A 20,498-nucleotide genomic window follows, 5' to 3' on the forward strand; every position below is an offset into this window, starting at 1 on the left:
GAGCCTGCCTTAACATGGTTTGTTTACTGTTTAATTCCTTCATTGGCATGTCAAGTCCTGCACTCTCCTACTCTGTTACCTGAGATGCTCCTGCTAACTCACAAACCCGTGGGGAAATGACCTCAGAAAACAGGGAAGAGAATCTGGCAGGCTCACTTTGGAAGACGGCAATCGGTAAGGCTTTTTCACAGCCCAATGCCAGGAGCAGATGTGATTTTTTGGTCACTTTTATTTTTGAAATGGCCTTTGTCCATTGTATTGTGGTCTGGTGACACTCTATATTAAATTATTTAGCAGCTATTTCTGTTCCAAAGTGATAGACTATCTGAAAGTTGTCTTGGAATTGTACTCATTATTTGTTCTACAAACCCATGTGTTTCCTTCCTACCTCTGCTTTTCCCAGGTAGTTTCTACCAGTGTGATGTTTTGGGTTGTACATTTTGTTAAAAAAGATTAAAGAATTTATGAGTTGACTTGGAAAAGTTTAACTTTATTTTTAATGTGTTAATTATTTGGAATAAATACTTTAATCTCATGTTTCTGGATTTTTGTTCTGAAGGTATATTCACATTTTGAACTACCAAGAAGCTAGAACAGTGAATTTGTACTGTCGTCATGTTGTGTGTCATTCTTCAACCACTTGTCAGCTGCTGCTTTAGTGCTAGAAAGCTACACAGTCTCTGCCCCAGTACTTGCTGGAGAGAACGAGGGTGGTAGGCATCTTCCTGCTGTGAAAGCCTGTGTTGCCTCTCCATGGGCTTTTCTGGGAACTCTGCTACTCTCAGTGTGTTTCTTGCTAACAGGAGCTCAGTCCTTAGTTTGTCGGATCTGTCTCAGCTTCCCATGACCTTGCTGTTAGCAGTTTGTCAACTTGGCTCAGCAGAGGCTTCAGATTGCTGTTCTCTCACCCACTCTAAACAGATAATGCAGAATTACTAATTTTTTTTTTTTGCCTCCTATTTCCTGTATACAAAGCTGCAGAATCGTTAGGTTGTTTGGCGATCTATTTCTAGAACTTTGGTTAAGGACAACGCTGAAGTCACACTCCTCGTGTGGAGAATACACAGATATGGGATAACTAAGATCCCCGACTATGCCGCAACCATTTACCTTGCTTTGATTTTGAACAAATTACTTCAGAGGGCGGTGTTATATCTGTTGGCTTGGTTTTGCTTGTTTCCTTAACAAAATTAATTATTCTTACCTTAGCACCAAAGCAGAAATCCAATATTTTTTTTAAGCAATCCAATATTCTAAGTAATTTTTTGTAGGCCTGATTTTTCGGCTTAAACTTGAAACAGCATATTTCCCCCAGAGGAGATTCCCTCAATTCATAACTATTATAATTATAACTTCATCTAAAATGAGTTTTAACCAAACTCAGTTGAAGCAGTTCTAAAAACTTGGAATTTTATAAATTTTCAAGCTTCCTGAGCTTGACAAGTTATATTTATACAGTGTCCTTTTCTGGCTTGGAAACCATAGACTGACTCAAAGGTACCCAATAGAGGAACTTAAATCTGGGTGGACTTGTTTACCCAGAGAATTGGATCCTCCCTGTTCTCTAGGAGGTCATTTGCAGGAATCCAAGGAATATGATAATTTAAAATATTAATTTGTACTAACTTTCAGGCATGTTCACTTGATAACTTCTGTTTCTTTTTGGAAACAGATTGGCTTTCTTGGGGAAAGAGTGGGTGAAGGTTGATTAGACTTAATTGACAATCCTAACCTCACTTTTTTTCAGTTAGAATCTTCTCCAGGTTAAAAGGCCACTTGAGAGTGACAGGAAGAAAGGCAGAATCTAGGAAAGACTAAATTAATTCATGTCACTGGGGCTGTTGTACTTTAAGCCTAAGCCTTGATAGCAACTCCTCTTGTGCTCTCTCGTGTCTACCAACCTAGGTGGATTGCCTAATTGGTTGGTTGGTTTTCTATAATAATACTCGTTTCTAAGAGTTAAAGGAATGACATTCCTCCTATCTACCTTGAGCCACTTGAGGGAGAGCTTTTAGATATCTATGGACTGGGCAAGAAATCTCTGGCTTCTTCCTCTTGATCAATGGGGTCCTGGCTTTTGAGTCCATTCAGAAAATCCCTGTGAAAGGAAGGGTAGAACTCTAGCATAGTAGCTGGAGGTAAGGCATATTTATTTACTGCCATCACAATATTGAATGTTATTTAGAAGACGGGCACATGTGAGAAATGGGCCCTAATCTTCACATGTGACATACAGTGTTCTATAGCTGTTTTATAGATTTCCACGAACATGATGTACATAGTTTTTATTGGCTACCCTCAACTGTTTGAATAGATGACCATTTGTGTTTAAATTGTGGGGAAAAAAGAACACCTAATTTTACCTACATTTTGAAAATAATTCCCTAAAATGGCCACTTGGGTTTATGCAGAAAGCCATCTTCCATTCACAACACACGTTATACTTAATATTTCTGCTAACTTGTGGGTAAGACAACAAAATATTTCCACTTTCCCCATGCCACTTATTCTTGGGGGAAAAAAAAGTCACAAAAATGTTTTGGTTTCAGAACTTGCTGCAAATTGTCTATCATTTCTAAGATGAGGGCCAAAGGGAGAATTGAGAATGGAATAAAGGGTAGATACACAGGACACAGGTGTCTAACTCGAACACCAAATGCTTTTTTTTTTTCCAGTGGGCAAGAGGGCAAAGCGCAAATAGCTATAATAAAAGTAAATAGTTAAAATGTTCTTAAATCTTAGGTATCCTCACTTTAGTAAACCTTAACTAAGCTCAAGTTACAGAAACTAGGCTAAGTCTTCACTGATAACAGTTCACGTGACAACACTGACAAATGGAAATAGTTTGGTATTGTGGAGCACATTTCTTATTTAGAATCTAATTTTTACAATGTTTATGTAATTTTAAATTTAGTTATGTATATGGTAACAGTATTCATTGTTCAGTTGATTCTAACATGAAAATCTTAAAATAATTGCTATTCTCCCAGATTTGCCCTCCACCCATACATTTTTAAGAAAGCAGTCTTAAGTATATATTATTTTTTTAAAAGATTTGTTTATTTTATTACAAAGTCAGATATACAGAGAGGAGGAGAGACAGAGAGGAAGATCTTCCATCCTATGATTCACTCCCCAAGTGAGCCGCAATGGGCCGATGTGCGCCGATCCGAAGCTGGGAACCTGGAACCTCTTCCGGGTCTCCCACGCGGGTGCAGTGTCCCAATGCATTGGGCCATCCTCGACTGCTTTCCCAGGCCACAAGCAGGGAGCTGGATGGGAAGTGGAGCTGCCGGGATTAGAACCGGTGCCCATATGGGATCCCGGTGTGTTCAAGGCGAGGACTTTAACCGCTAGGCCATGCCGCCGGGCCCATAAGTGTATATTATAGCTCTTAACATGGTTGTGATTTTGTATTTATGTATTTCTTTGAATAATATGTCTCCTCAAGTATATCTTAAATTCTCTAAAGCAGGAAGCTGTCTCTGCTTACTTTTTCATCATTTGTTTTTACAGTGCACAACAGTTGCCTAGCACACAGAAGATGCTTAATCAGTGTGGCAATAATGGCTATTTTTGTCAAGTGGTTGATAATTTAGCAAGTTGTAAGTGGGTGAGAACTTCCTAAGTTTAAGAACTTAAGAATACAAATTGTATTTGTATTCTTTTGGTGTGCTTAGCACTCCCAGGGCTAACTGTTCCTTGGCTGGTTTTTGGGATATTCACAACAAAGTCCAGTCTAAAGGAGTGAATACATATAAAGTCTGGGAAGGTGGTTCTACCCATTTCAACAGCCTTCTAAACTAGTGGGGCTAGGCCAGGAGAGGGAGAACATTGCCACTACAGTTTCTAGAAGACAAACAGGATAGGAAGGGGAAACTGGCCTTTAAATTTGCCAAAAAAAAAAATTTCTGGAGTTCTAATTTTCAAATGTTCCCTGTTCTAGCCATACTTTATGACCATGATTAAGTTAGTCAAATTCTAAATTCTGTCAATATCTAGAAGAAAATTAAGAAGGTTGTGTAGGGGAAAGAGATGCTTTCACTTTTTGTTTTTTTATGTTTTATTTCAATATTTTGATCATGAAAGTATATTTTAAACAGAATATTAATACTTATATAAAACGTACATGTGCACACACACATAAACATACTGTATTTACATTAGAAGTTTCATCTGCTGCTATGGAAATGAGGTCAGGTGTGTTTTCCTTTTGTAGCAAAAAAAAAAAGTTGTGTTTCTCCTACTCAGTGCATTCCTGTCATTACTGCTCTTGCTATTTTCCTTGCTAAACTTCCTAAATTTGTCATAGATGCCAGACAACACTTTCCTCAAGTGTCTCTCTACTTTCTTCTCTTCCTGCTTCCCCTACTCTTGCCTTGTCTCTGTTGAGGTTGTTGTACATACCCGTTAATGCTGTAACAGCACTAGAACATTCTATAAATCAGAGCTTTAATGCAAATGTACAAAAAAAATTACCAAGACTTTTCTGCATGCAAAATGATGAAAATAATGTGCCAAGGTATGATGATTGAAAGTTTTACATGTTTTAATTCCTTTCATGTGTAGGGGCAGGCAGGAAATTTTTTTTTTATAGAAAATGATGGAAATTAGTATGTTTAAGGAAGTGGGCAAGCAGGACAAAAATGGAGTGTTATGTAACAGTAAAACAAAAGGTAGAGGATGTAGAGAAAGCAAAGACAGTATGCCATACTGAGCTGGTATTTTCTTTCATCTTTGTTATTCTGTCCCTGCTAGAGTTCCATCCAGCCTTTCTGCAGCCTGCCTATTTCGGAATGATTGTGTCACATTACTGATTCTCACCAGCCTATCTTTCTTTCCAGGAACAATTCCAGAAGTCTTCAGATTTCCAGAAGGAAAGAATACAACAGACATCCCTAATCCAGGGAGGCAGGATTAAAAGCCACAGAGACCATGGAAATGATGAGCGCCCTTGGGGCCAGTAGGCAATCACCTCCAGGGTCTGAGTTTCAAAAGGTAGGTATGGCTGCTGTGAAAGGAGTGGGTTATAGAGAAAGCCCTGTTTTAGGTGCCAGGAGATGGTGAGTTGGATAAGAGAGAAAATTGTGCATGTGGTGTACATGCATCTTCTTGTCAGAGGAGGAATAAGAGTGGATATAGAAGGTATGTATTTTAGACTTGCCACTCCTTACCTTATTTAGCATTGAATAAATTATTTCTCAAGCATCTCTTGTTCTATGTTATGATGTGTTTGTAAAAGCTGGGAATTCAGATCTGCCCATTCTTGGATCTGCAACCCAGTGTCCTCAGCAAACAGAACATCTGTTGTCAGTGCTCGTCTTCTCTTACTGGTCCTTACAAAAATTTAGGTAAAAGTGGGACAGCTGTCTACTAGTTTTCATTTTACTACTTCTCCTACACATATTGGAAAATCTGGTACACAGAAGGGAGCAAGCATCAGTTTGAAATACCAAGGCTACTCCTTCATTTCTATCCATGTAAAATGCCAGTAAGTGCTTCTTTTACTCCACTGTGTCTTTTTGTGCCATGGGATGAGAAACCCAGTGGGAGTGAGAACCATAATAAGTCATTTACAATAAGATTCATTTACAGCTGAATTGCCCTGACACTACATTTACCCAGAAAGCCCTTACTCTAGTTTTGTTCCTAAGAACAAAACTTCTATAGCACTTTAGAATCCTGGAAATCTAGTTACTACAGTTTAGTAATTTGAGGGAATGTTCATGTACTACAAATAGTAAAATGTATAACCAAAGCCATCAGCACAGGATGAAGTGAAGGGGGAAAAGTGTCTTAGGGCCTCTTGCTGTTGACATCCTATCAGTTAAGAACTACTCACTTCTAAGACATGACCCTGGGATGAAGCAATGGAAAGCAGCCTTGTGCCAGGGCTGCCAACACTTTGTCACCACCGGTTTCTCTCCATTCTTCAGCCCAAGATCTGTTTTTCATCAGCTATCACATTCCTCTGCTCATGGACAATCAAGAATGTTGGTAACAAGCTTTCATTCCAATCTGTTACTCACAGTCCTACCTCCAGTTTTGCTGTTAGACCTCAATTACTTGTGTCTGAATTCCATGTTTAAGGTATACCCATCCAGGGAGTGGATGAGAGAAATGGAGCTGCTGCCTTTTTTGATGTATTTATTTATTTGAAAGAATTGCAGAGAGGGAGAAGTCAGAGAAAGATCTTTCACCTGCTGGTTCATTACCCAGATGACCTCAATGACCCATCTGGATTGGCCCAGAGCTTCTTCCAGGTCTCCTTCTTGGGTGCAGAGGCTGAAGCACTCGGGTCTTCTGATGCTGTTTTTCCAGATGCATTAGATGGAGCTGGATCAGAAGTGGAGCAGTTGCATCTTGAACCAGTGCCGTATGGGATGCCAATGTTGCAGGTAGTGGCTTAACCTGCTATAACAGTGCCAGCCCAGAACCTTTTCTTTTGAATCTTTTCGTTTTTCCTTTGGACTTTTTTTTTTTTCCTATCTGATGTGCTAGAGTTCATAGCTGTTATTAGTGATGATATTTTTAAAATCTACTTTTTCATGAAAGTATAACATTTTTATGTAACAAAACTTGCCATCTTAAAGTGTGCACTTCTGTAGTTTAATACATTAAAGTTACACAATCACTGTTGCTATGTAATTCCAGAATATTTCCATCATTCTCCCACCCCCAAAAAACTCATACCTATTAGCAGACACTCCTGCTCCACCAGCAATTACTAATCTATTTCCTATCTCTCTAAATGAACCTAGTCTGAATATCTCAATACATGAAGTCATGTTATATGTGTTCTTTCATGTCTGACCTGGATCACTTAAATGTAAATGTTCTCAAGGTTCCTTTGTGTCGTATATCATGTGCTACTGTTTCATTGTGTGTTATGACTAAATAATATCCCATAGTATGGATATAGCATGGGTTTCTAATTCATTAGTCAATAATGCTCAGCTTATTGTAAATAGTGCTGCTATGAATATTTATGTAGTTTTTGTGTGAATATGTGTTGTTGGTCATCTTGGAAAAACACATAGGAATAAAACCTAAATCATATGATAATAATGTTTAACCTTTTAAAAGTAAACATTGGGGCCCAGTGCGATGGCCTGGCAGCTAAAGTCCTCGCCTTGAACGCGCTGAGATCCCATATGGGCGCCGGTTCTAATCCCGGCAGCTCCACTTCCCATCCAGCTCCCTGCTTGTGGCCTGGGAGAACAGTTGAGGACAGCCCAAAGCTTTGGGACCCTGCACCTGCGTGGGAGACCTGGAGGAGGTTCCTGGCTCCTGGTTTTGGATCGGCACGGCACTGGCCGTGGTGGTTACTTGGAGACTGAATCATCAGACGGAAGATCTTCCTCTCTGTCTCTCTTCCTCTCTGTGTATCTGCCTTTCCAATAAAAATAAATGAATCTTTAAAAAAAAAAAAAGTGAACTTTGGCATTAAACTGTAATGTTGGGCCTGGCATGGTAGCCTAGTGGCTAAAATCCTCGCCTTGCATGCTCTAGGATCCCATATGGGCCCTGGTTCTAATCCTGGCAAACCTGCTTCCCGTCCAGCTCCTTGCTTGTGGCCTGGGAAAGCAGTTGAGCCTTGGGACCCTGCACCCGCATGGGAGACCAGGAAGAGGCCCTGGACTCCTGGCTTCCGATCAGCCAGCTCCAGCCATTGTGGTGGCTTTGGGAGTGAATTGTCAGACAGAAGATCTTCCTCTGGCTCTCCTCTCTGTATAGCTGACTTTCCAATAAAAATAAAGTTTTGTTTTTTTTTTATTGCCAAGTCAGTTATTTAGAGAGAGGAGGAGAGACAGGAAGAACTTTCGTCTGATGGTTCACTCCCCAAGTGACTGTAACGGCTGAGGTTGTACTGATCCGAAGCCAGGACCTAAGAGCTCTTCTGGGTCTCCCAGGCAAGTGCAGGGTCCCAAGGCTTTGGGCTGTCCTTGACTGCTTTCCCAGACCACAAGCAGGTAGCTGGATGGGAAGCGGGGCTGCCAGGATTAGAACTGGCGCCCATATGGGATCCTGGCGCTTTCAAAGGGAGGACTCTAGCTTCTAGGTCACCACGCCGGGCCCTATGCTCAGCTATTTTCACATGGTAAGCACAAGTGGGTAAGTATACCTAAATCAAAAAATAAAATATGACTAATATCCCTGAAAACATTCTTATAATCTATTATGGGTTATTATCCTAAAATGTAATCATAATTCTGACTAGTATATCAGGTGCTTTAAAAAAAAAAATTGAGGGCCCAGTGCTATGCCCTAGTGGTTAAATCCTCACCTTGCATGCACCAGGATCCCATTGTTGTGCTGGGTTATATCCCAGCTGCTCCACTTCCATCCAGCTGCCTTCTGGTGGCCTGGGAAAGCAGTAGAGGATGGACCAAAGCCTTGGGACCCTGCACCCAAGTGGAAGATCTGGAAGAAGCTTCTGGCTCCTGACTTCAAATCTGCTCAGCTCTGGCCATTGCGGCCACTTGGAGAGTGAACCAGCAGACAGAAGATTTTTTTCTCCGTATCTCCTTCTCTCTGTAAATCTGCCTTTCCAATAAAAATAAATCTTTAAAAAGGTGAAATTCACATTATAAGATATATTTTCATCACTACAAAATAGAATACTGTTTTTCTTTAGGCCTCATTATTTCACATTTCTACCTGGCTACACTCCTTGTAATCTCCAATTTGCTTGTCTCTGTAGATTTACACCTTCTGCATATTTCACTTAAAATGCCGTTATGTAGCATATGATCTTTGTATCAGTGTTTTATTAACAATGCTTTTGAGATTCATCGGTGTAGAATTAAGCTCCTAGTTATGTTGGAACAGTATTCCAGTTGGAACTGTATATAACACAGTTTATCCATTTATTCATCAGTGGACATTTGAGTTATTTCCAACATCTGGCTGTTATAAATAGTGCTGTTATTATGATTTGTTTATAAGTATTTTCTGAGTAATGTGTTTATTGTTTTCAATAGTCTGGTATTGCTGGGTCATCAGGTTATTCTATGTTTAACATTTTGAGGATCTGTCATATAGTTTTCTGTAGCAGTTAAATCATTTTACAACATTACCAACAATGTATAATAGTTTCATTTTTGTTTTTTCGTAGTTTCATTTTTCTACTTTACACTTGTTATTTTTTGTTTCAGACATTTTACAACTGTCCTCATATCTTAGTATGGTTTTGATTTGCATTTCTGTAATGCAATCCATGCTATTAAGGATCTTTTCATGTGGTTATTAGCTACTTATGTATCTTGTTTGGAGAAATGTCTATTCATTTTCCTCACCTGTGTTAAAATCAGATTGTTTATTTTTTCATTGTAGAGATCTAAGAATTCCTTATATTTTAAAGGTTTGTATTTATTTGAAAGGCAGATTTACAGAGAGAGGAAGAGATCTTCCATCTGTTGGTTCATTCCAAAATGGTCTCAGTGACTGGAGCTGGGCTGTTCTAAAACCAGAAGCTTAGAGATTTTAATGTGTCTCCCATGGGGGTGCAAGGACCCCACAGGCTTGGGTCACCTTTTGCTGCTTTCACAGGCACATTATCAAGGAACTGGATCAGAAGTAGACTCAAACTGGTGCTGTTATTGGGATGTAGACACACAGGTGCCTACTGTACTACAACACCAGCCCATCTTTATATGTTTTAGTACTAGATATTAGGCATGTGATTTACAACTATTCTTGTATTTTCACTTTTTAAAAACTTTATTTGGGGTCCAGCGCCGTGGCCTACCAGCTAAATTCCTTGCCCTGAACACACCAGGATCCCATAAGGGCGCTGGTTCTAATCCCGGCAGCTCCAGCTTCCATCCAGCCTCCCTGCTTGTGGACTGGGAAGGCAGTCGAGGACGGCCCAAAGCCTTTGGACCCTGCACCCACGTGGGAGACCCAGAAGAGCTCCTGGCTCCTAGCTTCGGATCGGCACAGCACTGGCCGTTGCGGCCACTTGGAGAGTGAATCATTGGACGGAAGATCTTCCTGTCTGTCTCTCCTCCTTTCTCTCTCTGTCTCTGTCTCTGTCTCTCTCTCTCTCTCTATATATATATATGTATATATATGTATGATTTTGTGATAAAAATAAATCTTTAAAAAAATAAAACCTTTATTTGAAACGATGGCAAAGAGAGGAAGGGGGAATCTGAAGGAAAGAGATCCATCTTCCATCCACTATCACTCACCAAATGACTATAGCAGTTGGGGCTGGGTAAGGCTGAAACCAATGACGTGGAACTCCATCTGGGTCTCACATGGTAGCAGGGAGAGTTCTTGGCCATCTTCTACTGCCTTTCCCAGGCACATAATGGGGAGCTGAATCATAAGGAGTGCAGCCGGGACTCAAATCAGGACTCCAGTACTGGATGCCAGGCTTGTAAGTGGCTTAATGGAACATCCCACAATGCCAGCCCCAGCCACATTCTTCATAATATCCGTTGATACACAAAATGTCTTTTTTATTATTATTATAAATAATACATATTTATTAAAAATTCAAATACAGAAATAAAAGCACAATATCCCACCCAGTATACAGACAGCCACATAAATCCCCTTCCCTCTAATCCCATTCCCCAGAGGTTATCACTGTGAACAAGTTAAAGTATATTCTTTGAAACATTTTCCTTTGTATATACAAGTATATATAAACACACATAAATGCACTTTTGCCTTTTACAAAAATGAAATCATGTAAATGTACATATTAATCTTTAATTTCTATCTTCATTCATTCATTATACAGAAAATTCACAACAAATCTGATTATCAGTCCTCTTGGGTTCGTTTTCCATTATATAAAATTCATATTCAAGCATCAATTACAAAACTCTTAATAATATACTTCCTGCTATCTTTGAGTCTCATCTCTAACCACTCCAGTATGAAAAGACTGGAACATAAATTACCTTAAATTCTTCCTGAAACAAAGGCAGTACAATCAAACAAACAAACAAACTAGGAACACACTCTGTCATTCCTAGATTTTGGCCTTTTCACTTTGTGTTACATTCTGCCTGGACTTTTCCATCTGGCAAGTCCCTAATTCTTCCAACAATCAGCTTAAAAATGATCTCTAGAAGACAAGACTTCCCAACTTTTTTCAAGACATAATCACTTCTCTATTTACCCCATACTTTATAGCTAGCTTCTTAATTGTACTTATCTCACAGTACTGCAGTAATTCACTTACATGTTTTGAGTTACCTTTCCATCCAAAGGATCTGATGGAGTGTTTATCTTGGAGCAGGTACTCAGCAATTTAACTGTTGAGGAACCAATGCTTTAGGAACATTTGCTGAGTACCTACTATGCACAGAACCATATCCCAAGCATGAAAAGAAACTTACCATTTTGTCCTAAGGAACTTACCATTTTCCTATTATTTCCCCTGGGTGGATGGGGGAGGGACAGAACACATTTATTGTAAGACCACATATTGCTTCTGACATATAGTTGGTTTCAAAAATCTATAGTCATTTGCCTCAAATTCATTTAGGAACAAGGCATTGCATAATCAAATAAATCACAAAATAACGGGTAGTTTGTCCAGCAGGTCTGTTAAATGTGGCACAGAGCCTACCAGATCCCAATTCTCTGTCCCAAACCATGGGAAGCCTCCCCACCGTCTCCCTCATAGGACATCATGCTTTCTTCATTTTCCATGCCCAGTCTTGTGTTCTCCTGAAGCACACGGGGCTGTTTAGGTCTTACACCACCAGATCCCACATCAGAGTCACTTCCACTCTCACTCAGCTGGATAGCAGAGAAAGGATTATCTCCTTCCTCATCACTTCCAGCATCTTCCTCATCATCTTCTTCAGACATAAGCAAATCCTCATATAGGACACTGGCTTGAGAGTGTTGCACAGTTCTCTCCTCTTCATCTGCAAGATCACCATCTCCATTTTCAGATTCCTGAATTACTGGCTTTTCTGCAGTGGCAGTGGGAATATCCAGGACAGAAATATTGCTCTCATCTTGATATACAGAGGCATCTCGAGACATACTGAGGGATGTGCTGGTATACAAATCAGGAGGCTGAGGTGTGTAGGGCCCAGGAGTCATAGGGTCCAGGCTTTCTAATTCTGCTTCCTCCAAAGCTGCTTCTTTAGCCATACAAATATCCTTCTCAAGTTGAGTCAAGTGCTCATCATACTCAGTCAATGTCTGGTAACAAACGTTCACAATTTCCTGAGTAGTCTTAGTATACTGACTCTCAGGCCCCTTTCCATGTTGGCTTCCTTATATGAGAGAGAATATATGGTATTTATTCTTTTGTGATAGACTCATTTCGCTGAGCATAATGGTTTCTAGTTGGGACCACCTGGTTTTAAATAGAATAATATCGTTCTTCTTGACAGCTGAACGATATTCCATTGAGTAGATGTACCACAGTTTTTTTAACCATTCTTCCTTAGACGCACATCTGGTTTGTTTCCATGTCATTGCTATTGTGGATTGTGCAGCTGTAAATATAGGATTACAGATTCCCTTCTCATATGCAGATTTTACTTCTGTTGGGTATATTCCTAAGAGCGGAATTGCTGGGTCATATGGCAGGTTTATTTGCAATTTTCCAAGCACAATCCATATGGATTTCCACAATGACTGTACTAGCCTACACTCCCACCAGCAGTGAAGGAGGGTACCTTTCTCCCCACATCCACGCCAGCATGTGTTGTTTTTTGAATTCTGAATGTAGGCCTACATTTAAAATGTCTTTTTAAGGTCTATTGATTTATTTGAAAGGCATAGTTAGGGAGAGACACAGAGATCTTCCATCTGCTGGTTCACACCCCAAATGGCTACAACAGCCAGGGCTTGGCCAGGTTGAATCCAAGAGACAAAAACTTCATGGCCAGGGTTTATCCAAGCTGAAACCTAGAGCCAGGAGCTTCATCCAGATCTCTTACACAGGCCTAAAGCACTTGGTCCATATTCTGTTTTTTCCAGACTTATTAGCAGGGCACTGATTTGGAAGTGGGACTTGAACTGGCACCCATATTGTATGCTAGCACTGTAGATGGTACAGTAACCCACTCTGCCACAACACTGACTACTCTGGGAATTTTATAAACATAGGATCAAGTTATAGGAGATAGTTTCACTTTCATAATAGCTGTTATCTTTTTTCCTTGCGTACTTGCTTCAGCTGGAACTTTGAAAACAGTGTTGAGGAACAGTAAAGTGACATCCTAGTCTTGCTCCTGATCTTAAGGAGAAAGTCTCGCAGTCTTTAGTCTGAGTATGATGTTAGCTGTAGATTTTTATACCCTTGTCTTGTTTCCATCTATTGCTGGTGTTTTGAGAATTTTTATTACTTAAGAGTTTGGGATTTATTCAAGTATATATTTTATGTCAAGGTTATCATATGTATTTTTTCCTTCAATTAATTGATTTTTCTGTTAAACCACCTTATATTGCCAGGATAAATACTACATGGCATGTAATCTGTCTAGTATGGTCTAGTATGTTAGATTCTGTTTCTATCATGTATATTATTATTAGATTATATATTTTATTGTGGATATTTGCATGTATATAAACAATATTGGTTTGTCGTTTTCTTATGGTGTCTTCATTTCACTTTGATGTAATGGGTAATGCTTACATTATATGTTAGTTTAGAATGTTTTCTGTGCTACTGTTTTTGGAAATTTGAGTAGAATTAGAGTTAATTCTTGCTTAACTGGTAGAGTTTACTGTTAAAGCCATATGACCCTTTACCTGTCCTTGCTTGGTCATTTTGAGTTATTAATTCAATCTCTTGTTACAGTACTGTTAGATTTTCTACTTATTCTTGAGTCTCTTTTGGTAATTTTATATGTTTCTGTAATCTTGTCCATTTCATCTAGGTTTTCAAATTTGTTGACATATAGCTATTTATAATATTCTCTTGTAATCCTTTTTATTTCTGGAAGATTAGTAATAACATCCTCACTTTCATTTCAGATTTTAGTTTTATTTACATGTTTTCTGTTAGTCCATCTAGAAGTTTCAAGTTCTGGTCATTGATTCTGTTTTTCTATTCTGTTTCCACAAGGTGAAAAGTTAGGTTGTTTTTATGAGATCTGCTTTTGTAAAATGTTTATTGCTATCATTTCCCTTTTGACAGTTTTAATTGCATCCCATAAGTTTTGAGATTTTTGTTTTTGTTTTTGTTCATCTCAATGTATTTTACAGTTTCCCTTGTAAATTCTTCTTTAGCCTATTGAATGTTTAAGAATGTGTTGTTCAGGGCCCGGCGCAATAGCATAGTGGTTAAAGTCCTTGCCTTGCATGCGCCAGGATCCCATATGGGCGCCAGTTCTAATCCCGGCGGCTCCACTTCCCATCCAGCTCCCTGCTTGTGGCCTGGAAAAGCAGTCGAGGACGGCCCAAAGCCTTGGGACCCTGCACCCGCTTGGGAGACCCGGAGGAGCTCCTGGCTTTGAATTGGCGAATACTGGCCATTACACTCACTTGTGGAGTGAATCACTAGAGGGAAGATCTTCCTCTCTGTTTCTCCTCCTCTATATATATCTGACTTTCCAATAAAAATAAATAAATCTTTAAAAAAAAAAAAAAGAATGTGTTGTTCAGTTTCCATTTCCCAGTGAGGGAAAGTATGTCCTAAGAGAGGGGTCATTGATTGAAAGAGCTGGGGGGAGTGTGGCTTCCAGCTTGTGACCCTAGCTACCTAGCTTGTAACCTAGCCAGCTTAATTCTCTCCCTCCCCTTAAAGAATTTTGACTTCTGAGGGTTCCTGAGGGATGCAGATTCATCACATTTTCTGTCATTACTTCCTGGTGATTAAGATGGTAGGGCTTGCCTTTTCCTGGATTTGGAACTCCTTCTATCCCATCCCTCTTACAAGCCAGAGAACCTCCACTCAGTGCCAATGGCTTTATCCCCATCTACATCATTACTATTAAGATGTTGGCATATTTGCACAGAAATCACAGCATAGGTCTAATGTGATTTCTGCACCAAGGTTAGACAACACCCACAGGTTCTAATCTCTGAGATAGGAGATTCTGAGATGTCTGCAGCCACCATTAGATGAAAGATCGTGGTGCCAATGCCAAAACCATTGATGGGCCTCCCCCAACAACATGCCAGCTCTTTAGACTCTCAACTCAGCCTGGCCTGACTCTCAACTCCAGCTCTTGTGTGCACCAGTGAATACAGCAGCCTGGCCCAAAGCAGTATTCTAGTCCCCCTACCTGGCCTGCCCCCAGCCCTGATTCTCAAGCACCTTCATGGGTGGTACAACTCAGCCCAGATCAGAAGTCCTCAGGGGCTTCCACTCCAGACCAAGCAGATGTCGGCAATCCAGTCATTTCCCTTCCCTCCCATTGTAGATTTAATATTAAAGACTAGGGAACTATGCTAGCACTCTGTTCTAATTAATACAGAGCATGAACCTGGCTCAGAATGCTAGCCAGCCGTTGGCTACTTTTCTTCCAGCAGTGGAACACTTGCCTAGGTACAAAGCAGCCTAGGCAATTGCCTAGAACTGGGTACTTTCTGCTGTCAATTTCTGACTTCGTTTCTTTGTTGTTGGTGAAGATATTTTGTATGGCTTAGAGATGTGTTAATGTATTGTTTTGTGACCACATGAAGGCCACATTTATTTTCTCACCCAAAATACATTCTTAGAGAATATTTCATGTATACTTGAAAAAAAAACCCATAATCTGTTGTTGGGTGATGTGTTCTATGTATGTCTGGTAGGTTTGCTTGGTTAAGTGTTGTTCAAGACTTCTATTTCTTTATTAAACTTGTGTCTGGATGTTGTGCTTATTATTGAAGTGGGAATTGGAGTCTCCATCTACTGTGTAGAAATGTTTATCTGCTTTCAGTTTGCCATGTATGTTTTGGGCTTCTATTGTCTGATACATGTATATTCATGGTTGTTCTATCTTCTTGGCAAATTGAACTTTTTATAAATATATAATAATTTCTTTGTAACAATTATTTGTTTAAAATATATTTTATCTGATGTTAGTATGACTGTCTCAACTCTTTTTTGGTTACTATTTGAATGGAATATCTGTTTCATCCTTTGAGCTTCAAACTATGTTTCTTTGAACTTAAGACAACATGTAGTTGAATGATGTTTCTCTTTGATCCAACATGCTAGTGTTTGTATAATTGATGTCTTAGTCCATTCATGTTGCTTTAACAAAATAGGTGACTTACGAACAACAGAAATTTGTTGTCACATATCAAATCGTTGGGAAGACCAAGATAAGGATATGAACAGACTTGATATTTCATAAAGGCCTTCTTGCTTTTAGATGGCATGAAGAGACAAATTCTCTCCAGATCTCTTTCAAAGGAACACTAATCCCATTCATGACAGTACTAGTCTCATGAATAAAAAAAGTATTTCTGTATTTCTTTTGAAAAAATTATAAAGAGAAAGGAAGAGACACAAACCTTCTATCTGCTTGTTCACTCTTTAGATGGCTACAGTGACCAACCCCTGGGCCACGCCAGAGCCAGGAGCTTCATACAGGTCTGCACATGATTGGTAGGGACCCAAACATTTGGGCCATTTTCTGCTGCTTTTCTCAAGTCATTAACTGGGATTTATATCAGAAGTGGAGCAGCCAGCAACCATATGGGATGCCAGCATCAAGCCGAAGGCTCACCCGCTATGTCATAATCATTTTTTAGTTGCATATTTGAAAAATTTCTTCACACTGCTCTGCCTATTTTTTGTTTTTTTTAAGATTTGACTTTAAAAAAATTTTTAAATCATGTTCTTTTAAAAAAGTATTTTTATTTTTCATTGGAAAGTCAGATATGCAGAGAGGAGGAGAGACAGAGAGGAAGATATTCCATCCATTGATTCACTGCAGTGGCTGGAGCTGAGCTAATGTGAAGCCAGGCACCAGGACCCTCTTCCTGGTCTCTCAGGTGATTGAAGTGTCCCAAGGCTTTGGGCCGTCCTTGACTGCTTTCCCAGGCCACAAGCATGAGCTGGATGGGAAGTGGGGTTGCTGGGATTAGAACCGGTGCCTATATGGCATCCCAGTGCGTGCAAGGCAAGGACTTTAGCCACCAGGCTACCGCACCAGGCCCTCAAGTTCATTTTTTAAAAAGATGTATTTATTTTTATTGGAACGTCAGATTTACAGCGTGAAGGAGAAACAGAAAGATCTTCCATCCACTGGTTCAATTCTGAAGTGGACTCAACAGCAGAGCTCTTCCCGGTTTCCACACGAGTGTAGGGTCCCAAGGCTTTGGGCCATCCTCTACTGCTTTCCCAGGCCACAAGCAGGGAACTGGATGGGAAGTGGGAGCAGCCAGGATAAGAACCAGTGCTATATGGACGGAATTCCGCAAGACGAAGACTTTAGCCACTATGCTACCTTGCCAGGCCCTTAGTTTCTTGAAAGACAAAGTTACAGATGGGGGGAAGGTTGAGAGAGAGCGCCTTCATCCTCTGATTCATTCCCCCAGATGGTCACAATAGCCAGAGCTGGACCAATCTGAAGCCAGGAGCCAGGACCTTCTTTGAGGTATGCCAGATGGCTGCAGGGGCCCAACCACTTGGGCCGTCATCTGCTGCTTTCCCAGGAACATTAGCAGGAACGGGATCAGAAGTGGAAGAGCCAGGACTGAAACTGGTACTCATTGTGGGATGCCTGCTGAAGGTCACTGCTTTCCTCACAAAGCCACTGGCCAGCCCTTAAATCATTTTCTAAGGGCTCTCATCTATTAATACTGTTGCGAATTAGGTTTCAATGTATGAATCAGAGATATAACAATTATAAATGTAATCCATTTAGTCTTAAAATGATTATAGTAAGGACTCCTACTGGATTGTTTCTTGTTTTCATTTGTTATATTCTTTTTCATTCTTCAGTTCTAATACTGTCTCGCTTGTTTGTGTCTTTTTCTGTAAAGTTACCTTAAGTGGGTTTTTTTTTGCTTTTTTTAAAGTTTTTTTTTAATTGGAAGGGCAGATTTACAGAGAGAAGACACTGAGAGATTTCTGTGCATTGATTCACTCCCCAAATGGCTGCTATAGCCAGAGCTGAGCTCATCTGAAGCCAGGAACCAGGAGTTCCAGGTCTCTTACATGGGTGCAGAGTCCCATGGCTTTGGGCCGTCCTCTACTGCTTTCCCAGGCCACAAGCAGGGAGCTGGATGGGAAGTGAAGTATCCAGGACATGAACCAGTGTCCACACAGGATCCACGTGCATGAAAGGCAAGGATTTAGCCATTAGGCTAACATGCTGGGCCCAAGATTCTTTTTTTGTCTATTTTCTTCTTGTTTTATACTTTTTTTTTTTTTGCTGATTTCTTATTTTTTTATATTGGAAAGTCAGATATACAGAGAGGAGGGGAGACAGAGAGGAAGATCTTCTATTCGATGATGATTCACTCCACAAGTGACTGCAATGCCCGGAACTGAGCTGATCAGAAGCCAGGAGCCTGGAGCTTCTTCCGGTCTCCCACGTGGTTGCAGGGTCCCAAAGCTTTGGGCTGTCCTCCACTGCCTTTCCAGGCCACAAGCAGGGAGTTGGATGGGAAGTAGAGCCACGGGAATTAAATGGGCACCCATATGGGATCCTGGCACATGCAAGGCGAGGATTTTAGCTAATAGGCTACCATGCAGAGCCCAAGATCCTTTTTTCAATGATTTGTATGAATAGCAGAACTACAGAGAGTGGAGAAAACAAAGGTTTTGCTTCCGTTGGTTCACTCCCCAAATGACCGCAATGTTAGAGCTGAGCTGATCTGAAGCCAGAAGCTCCCTGTGGGTCTCCCATGTGGCTGAATACTGAGACCATCTTCTGCTGCTTTCCTAGGCACATTAATCAGGAGCTGGGTCAGAAGCGTAGCAGGAAAGACTAGTACTGGCCCTCACATGAGATGCCAACACTGTAGAAAGTAGCTTAGCTTACTGGGCCTCAGAATTGGCTCTATCTTTTAATTTGCATTAGAAAATATATGTATGTGGGCCTGGTGCAATGGCTTAAGGGTAAAATCCTTGCCTTGCATGCCAGGATTTTATATGGATGCCATTTCCTGACCTGGCTGCTCCACTTCCCAAGCAACTCGCTGCTTTAGGCCTGGGAAAGCAGCAGAGGATGGCCCAAAGCCTTGGATCCTACACACGCATGGGAGACCTGGAAGAAGCTCTTGGTTCCTGTCTTTGGATCAATTCAGGTCCAGCTATTGGAGCCACTTGGTGAATGAACCAGCAGGTGGAAGATCTTTCTGTCTTTCCTTCTGTGGGTAAATCTGCCTTTTCAATAAAAATAAATAAAGCTCCCCCCAAAAAAAATGTATATAGGCCAATGCAAAGGTGTATCAGACTGTTCCTTTTCCTGCACTGCTAGCATCCCATATGGGCACTAGTTCATGTTCCAGCTGCTCCACTTCCCATCCAGCTCCCTGCGTGTGGCGCAAGAAATCAGCAGGGGATGGCCCAAAGCCTTAGGACCCTGTACCCACATGGACGATCCGAAAGAAACTCCTGGCTCCTGGCTCCTGGCTTTGGATTGGCTAAGCTCCAGCCATTGCAGCCATTTGGAAGTGAACCAGTAGAGATCTTTGTCTCCTTTCCATAAATCTGATCTATCTTTTCAATAAAATAAATCTTAAAAAAAATTTTTTTTAAAGGTTTTATTATTATTATTGGAAAGCCGGATATACAGAGAGGAGGAGAGACAGAGAGGAAGATCTTCCATCCGATGATTCACTCCCCAAGTGAGCCGCAACAGGCCAGTACGCGCCGATCCGATGCCGGGAACCTGGAACCTCTTCCGGGTCTCCCACGTGGGTGCAGGGTCCCAATGCATTGGGCCGTCCTCAACTGCTTTCCCAGGCCACAAGCAGGGAGCTGGATGGGAAGTGGAGCTGCCGGGATTAGAACCGGTGCCCATATGGGATCCCGGGGCTTTCAAGTTGAGGACTTTAGCCGCTAGGCCACACCGCCGGGCCCTAAAAAAAATTTTTTTCAAGGGGCCTGGAACGTTAACCTAATAGCTAAAGTCCTTACCTTGGATGCACCAGGATCCTATATGGATGCTAGTTCATATCTCTGCTGTTCCATTTCCCATCCAGCTCCCTGCTTGTGGCCTGGGAGAGGGGTCAAGGACAGCCCAGTGTCTTGGGACCTTGCACCCATGTGGTAGACCTGGGGGAATCTCCTGGTTTTAGTTTGGCTTAGCTCCGGCCATTGCAGCCACTTGGGGAATGAACCAGCAAATGGAAGATCTTCCTCTCTGTATCACTGTCTTTCTATAAATCTGATTTTCCAATAAAAGAATAAATATTGTATATATATTAATAAAAGAATATATGTGTGTAGACTAGTGTAGTGGCATAGCAAAATAGTCCTTTGCTTGCAGTGCCAGCATCCCAGTGAGCACAAGTTTGTGTCCCAGGTGCTCTACTTCTGATCCAGTTCCCTGCTATTGGCCTAGGAAAGCAGCCGAATATGGCTCAAGTCCTTAGGTTCCTTCACCTACTTGAGAGAC

The 20,498-nt window shown here is 40.9% G+C and overlaps 1 protein-coding gene across 2 annotated transcripts in view; it reads left to right on the forward strand.

Annotated features, from left to right (window-relative positions):
- The window catches only part of ZNF318 (zinc finger protein 318), a 79,646-nt gene that overhangs the window by 47,064 nt on the left and 12,084 nt on the right, over positions 1 to 20,498 (forward strand). The window contains exons 8-9 of one of the 2 annotated variants that reach the window (XR_009245265.1): positions 4,845 to 4,998; positions 5,352 to 5,491. Coding sequence is in view for 1 of the 2 variants with exons in the window: in XM_058662581.1 (XP_058518564.1) it covers positions 4,845 to 4,967 (123 nt within the window). In the remaining variant the exon portion in view is untranslated. Of the gene's footprint in view, positions 1 to 4,844; positions 4,999 to 5,351; positions 5,513 to 20,498 lie in introns of those variants that run through there. The other variant, XM_058662581.1, reaches the window with a different exon arrangement.

The sequence above is a fragment of the Ochotona princeps genome, chromosome 1 (assembly GCF_030435755.1).
Source record: "Ochotona princeps isolate mOchPri1 chromosome 1, mOchPri1.hap1, whole genome shotgun sequence".
NCBI classification, from domain to species: domain Eukaryota; kingdom Metazoa; phylum Chordata; class Mammalia; order Lagomorpha; family Ochotonidae; genus Ochotona; species Ochotona princeps.